Source organism: Triticum aestivum, chromosome 1D (assembly GCF_018294505.1).
Source record: "Triticum aestivum cultivar Chinese Spring chromosome 1D, IWGSC CS RefSeq v2.1, whole genome shotgun sequence".
NCBI lineage: Eukaryota > Viridiplantae > Streptophyta > Magnoliopsida > Poales > Poaceae > Triticum > Triticum aestivum.
The window spans coordinates 114,126,416-114,131,941 of NC_057796.1; the positions used below are offsets into that span (position 1 = coordinate 114,126,416).

General features: G+C 47.9%; 1 protein-coding gene across 1 annotated transcript; it reads right to left on the bottom strand.

Annotated features, from left to right (window-relative positions):
• Positions 1 to 642: 642 nt before the first annotated feature.
• On the bottom strand, positions 643 to 4,564 carry LOC123180655 (pollen-specific leucine-rich repeat extensin-like protein 2). The gene is made up of 3 exons (XM_044592739.1): positions 4,109 to 4,564; positions 2,776 to 3,054; positions 643 to 2,042 (listed from the first exon to the last, which is right to left on the bottom strand). Exons 1-3 carry the CDS (start codon positions 4,427 to 4,429, stop codon positions 918 to 920), a joined length of 1,725 nt encoding a protein of 574 aa, XP_044448674.1. The 5' UTR covers positions 4,430 to 4,564; the 3' UTR covers positions 643 to 917.
• Positions 4,565 to 5,526: the final 962 nt, after the last annotated feature.

The following is a 5,526-nucleotide window of genomic DNA, read 5'->3' on the forward strand; positions in this document are numbered from 1 at the left end:
TTTACACATATACCCATGCATATGTAGTGTAGCTCCTTGCTTGCGAGTACTTTGGATGAGTACTCACGGTTGCTTCTCTCCCTCTTTTCCCCCTTTCCTTTCTACCTGGTTGTCGCAACCAGAGGTTGGAGTCCAGGAGCCAGACGCCACCGTCGACGACGACACCTACGGCACTGGAGGTGCCTACTACTACGTGCAGCCCGCTGACGACGACCAGGAGTAATTAGGAGGATCCCAGGCAGGAGGCCTGCGCCTCGTTCGATCTGTATCCCAGTTTGTGCTAGCCTTCTTAAGGCAAACTTGTTTAACTTATGTCTGTACTCAGATATTATTGCTTCCGCTGACTCGTTTATAATCGAGCACTTGTATTCGAGCCCTCGAGGCCTCTGGCTTGTATTATGATGCTTGTATGACTTATTTATGTTTTAGAGTTGTGTTGTGATATCTTTCTATGAGTCCCTGATCTTGATCGTACACATTTGCATGCATGATTAGTGTACGGTCAAATCGGGGGCGTCACACTAACGATTTGTCGCTGTAGCCAAAACTCTGTGACAAATGTGATCACACATCGCCACCCACGCGAACAGGTTAGAGAGGTCACCGTCGTATAGATGCGTGAAAGATAAGGCAGCCATTAGCTAGTTTCACAGGTCATCAACAATAGTACTTACTTGACGACAATAACACTTGCAGACACAGTAGTCACACAGACGATGGATAGCAATCACTAGTGCACTAACAGGTGAAGAAAAGAGCTAACACTAACTGTACGGTCTCCTGCAGCAAAACGAGAAATCCGACAAATACGAAATCCCTCGTGAATGCACGAATTGGTTCCATAGCTGTTTCGCTCATCGATCATATACACATGCTGCTCCACGAGCAATCAACGGCCCTGGCTAGCAGCTGGGCTTTTATCGCCCGAACCAGCCTCTCTGGGCAGGCTGCGCATCAGTGTCGTTCATCAGCTTGTCGAGCACCACGTTCAGGTCCACATTCTGACCGTTCTCTGTCAGCCTGCGCACAGTCGCCCTCACTTGCTCCTTCGAGAACCCCATCGTCGAAACCTTGTCCACCACGTCGTCCACCGCCACCCTGTTGCCGGACGAGGCACTCGGGGTTGAGCTCACTGGCGCTGCTTGGGGCAGTATTTGAGCTGTAGGGAGCTTGCCGTAGTTGCCACTTCCAGCGGAGGAGGGGCCAGTGGGGGCAAAGGGTGAAGGCGGGTTCATTCCAGCATTAGCACCGTGAGACGGAGACCCACTGTTGTATCCGTACTGCTCAGGAAAACCGCCTCCTCCCTGCTGTTTGTATCCAGCATTGTAGGGCGGAGGTGGACCAGAGTTAGGCCTGACAGATGGAGGCTCGTACATGCCAGGGTTTGGCCCATAGAAAGGAGGAACAGGTCCACTGGGTGGTGGCATGTAAGGGGACGGCGGGCGGACATTCGGGGGGTAGCTCTGAGCAGGAGGCCCATAAGGTGCTGCTTCTTCTGGCTGATGGGGCAAGGGTGCGGCTGGAGTTTGGGGGTTAACACTTAAAGGCGGCGGAGGTTGAGAATATGGAGCATACTGAGGCGGGTGCTGATAATGCTGTGGTGCTGCTGGAGGTGCTTGTAGCTGCGAAGCTGGTGGTGCTTGATATTGCTGGTGTGCAGCCTCTGTTGTCTGTGTGGATGGGGGATAGTAGGATTCCTGCGATATGGTCGGCACAGATGGAGCAGGTGCGACTGATTGCATTTGAGGATGCGGTAAATGGCCTTGGAATTGCGGCGGAGGTTGGTTGTGAACCATTGGTGGAGGTGGCGCATTTGGAGCAGGAAGGGCAGGCAGTCCCGTTGGTTGGGAAGGAGGATAGGCTTGATGTTGTGGTTGAACAGTTGGCTGGGGCGCAGTCAGCTGCTGCCTTGAGTCCACCTGCCCAGCACTGGCATTTTCTGACTCAACATCCTCTGCTTTAGATACTTGAAGCTTCGTAAGTTGAACCTGGGCCTCAACAATTTCCTGCTTGTCACGCAAAATCTGCACACCTGCTTGAACCTGCGAGAAGTGCATACATAATTAGTCTAGCTGTCAAGAAACACTGGCGATAGTACAAAATAAATTAATACAAATATGTGTCCAGGGAGCAAATAAGTACAAATAAGCACCAAATATAGAAATCTTCCTACAATGTCTCAGAAAATCACATCACAATATGAAGGTACAAAACATTCCTCGTGATTAACTACCACCACACTAGGTGAAGGTATGTAAAACCACTAGATGAAGGGAGCTGAAGGAAACTCAAAAGTGAAAACTAACGATGAAACTTAGGTCAGGTAACTTATGTATTATAGGCAATTATGAAATATATAGTCCTTAAATAGACAAATAAACTGCAAACTATCAACAAGATGTGGCCTAGCTGGACAAATGACCAGGAATAATAAAATCCACTATGACATGACGGAGTATATAATCAATAGATTTCAGAGCTGCACATTCCTATTTGTATACAAAATACAAAATCAGCCGACAAGCTTCAGTTAAAAAATAGGATCAAATATTAAATAAGACAAACATCATATATAGATGAGCTAAAGAAAAAACAAAGACTATTGATACTCAATAATAAATCAGGTTCTTTCTCATCTTGATTATTCCAACCAGAAAGCAATTTATTGCGATACGGTAAGCATGATCCTTTATCTACCAATAAAAGAAAGAACAAGGAGAGGAGGGAATCAAGGGAAGATATTCACTTGCAGAGAGGAGTTGGAATAAAGCTTACCTCCCGCAGTGTGTTCTCAAATTGCCTCAGTTTTCCATCAGTGCTGCCATTGTAGTTACCAACTGTTAACTTCAGCTCGCCAACAGAGTCCTCAAGATGGTGTGTTCTGCCCTCCAGCTGTGCAAGTCTGGAGCTTACACCTTCCATTGCATGTAGCAAGTTATCAGCATATTTCTTCATGGTGCGGTCAATATCTGCTATGGTGACTGCATTGAAGTTGCTCCTTTCTTCTTCATGACTAACTTTCTTCAGCACACGAGGCTCCATCATAGCAGCACTCTTTGCATGGTAAAAGAAATTAAGCATATTAATTATCACAAGGAAAGAGAAAAACAGTGAGGTGATATGAAGTGATAACAATCATCGCATCACAACAACTAAAGAATTTAAAAACGTCTTGGATTGGTTATTAATATCGCATACAGCTAGAGAAGTATACGGTGAATGGGTACATAAGATCCCTGTGTGCCTGTGTTAATTCTTATACTCAATCAGTTGCCAATTGTATTGCATACCCTACCACTGTGCGCATAAGAAAAATGTTGAAAAACATAGTAATAACTTTGCATGCACAGATATAACATGGAACATGCTGGAGCTGGACTGCCCACTAAGATTGGTGGAATAATTAAGGACATGGCCAAATGGTCCATCCTGCAGTTCTGGAGATACCTGTTTGCTGCTGCCTAACTATCTCTTTAACCCATGATTAAAACTATCACACACATGCACACTTTTGTCATAGTTACCATAAATGCAGCTCATGGAATTGGGCCAAAGGACATGGATTCATGATGTGCATGTGCCACTACAATTTTTCTTCCAAATTGCACGGGGAACATCTTAAGCACGCACACAAATGCAAAGTTGAATAACTTGGTTAGGTGGCAGACCATATTTAGTTTGCTATATACACCCCCACTAAAGTGATGTTGTGTATTCGTTGAACATCAACCGATTTAGGTACATCAATATGAGGCATAAATCAGCCGACCATAAAGAGCATAAATCAGCATCAAGTTGCAAACGTAGGGCCATTGCAAGAGCAGCATCTGCAACCATCCTAATTCCTAAAAGTAACTACAAAAACCTATGACATACTGTCATGGATATGCATCAGCTTTCTCACAAGCATCGGAACCACAACTACTAGGCCTACTTTTCCCTTTTCTATCTGAATCACATAGTGCCAAAAGGGCAAGCACAGCGATTCGATTTATGGACGTAACGGAATTCTTCGACCGAGCAGACCAACACTAGCTAGCAAATACCAGTGTCCACGAATAGATCTATGAACAGCAGTGTCGGACTGAAGGTGGCCAAGTATTATTACCTTAAGTTTGGGGGACGAGGCATTGGCGTCGAGCGACCCCCAAGCGTTCGCCGCGGCCGGGGCAGGGGCCGCCGGGGCTACGGCGGCGGCGGTGCGGATGGGTTGGAAGTCGTAGCTGGGCACCATCACCTCCTCCGTGGCACTGGCGCCGCGGCGCGCGTGGAGGTCGTGGCTCACCACCGCGTCGTCCTCTTGCGGGTTGGGGCCCATCAGATCGAACAGCTGGCCGCCGCCGTTGCTGCCACCGGAGGGAGGCGACGATGCCGCGCCCGCCGCCGCGAGCCCGAGGATCTGCTTGTCCATGAACTGCGACGCGTTCATCGCGATCGGGATTTGGGCGGAGCTGGCTGGCTGGTGACGGAAGGGGAGGGGTAGGAGGCAATCTATCAAGGTCGGTGGGATTTGTTTCCCGGATGGAGAAGACTGCGACTCCTGCGAGTAAACGACGAAGTCCTGGTTGGGCCCGAGCAGGCGAGCCCCGCGTTCTCGTTTCGGTGGGCTGTATTATAAGGTGAGCCGTAGTTCCGTTCTCGGCCCAGGTTAATTGCGGGCCAGAAGGAATCGGTATAAGTGTGTGGAGGCCCGAGCCTGGCCCAGCCTAACAGAGAGGGGTGGTGCGGCCGGCGGTTTGGTGACGGCGGCCAACGCCCAACGACGACGGGAATCGTCGAAGCTGCCTCGCGCACCCCTGCCAGCGCCACCGATCCTCCTCCCGTCGCTCTGCTCGTCATTCGCCACGGCTGCTACCTGTCGTCTCCTGAAGTCATGATCGCAGCGGACTAGTAATTCTCACGAGTAGTATCAGACTATCAGTTTCCTCCGCTGCAGATTACTTCGTCGTCCCTACCTCACAGTTGTGTGCAGTGAATCGACAAGAAGTCCTGAATCGTTTCCTTTTCTGGGTAGTTGCTCATGTGGAGCGTTCTCTAAGTTTGAGACACCATCATTGATTCGATTCTTTATAGATTGGCTTAATTCTATTTGACTGTTCAATGGCAGCATACTTCCTTCAGACATTTCTTTCACATGATACTCCATATAGAGAGAGGGCTGCCTGCGCCTGGAAATGGTTGGCCTCCAATTTCATTACAGACTTAGGCAACTAGCCCAATTTACTGGTGATTTCGAACATCAAGAGTGAACCTCCAATGTGTCCTCTTTCTTGTGGTGTAGACTGCATGTGTGGCCTTGAACACTCCACAAGACTCCCCAAAATTCTTCAATTGCTGTGAATGTGAAGCGTCTAGTGTACTCCCTTTTACCGATCAGTAACATAATACAAATGTCTGTGAAGTAGTGAAATAAAAAGTCTTATACAAGTTTACAGAGGAAGTAATTGTTTTTCACTTCTCTATTCCTTTCTTCTCATTTTGATTTCATGAGTATTTCATATTTCCTTTGTGTTATGTTACTGATCT

Coding starts and splice junctions, on each gene's coding strand:
- LOC123180655 (XM_044592739.1), bottom strand. CDS start 4,429: ATGAACGCGTCGCAGTTCATGGACAAGCAGATCCTCGGGCTCGCGGCG. Junction 3,055..4,108: donor CCTCGTCCCCCAAACTTAAG/GTAATAATACTT, acceptor TACCATGCAAAG/AGTGCTGCTATGATGGAGCC. Junction 2,043..2,775: donor TTGAGAACACACTGCGGGAG/GTAAGCTTTATT, acceptor CACTTCTCGCAG/GTTCAAGCAGGTGTGCAGAT.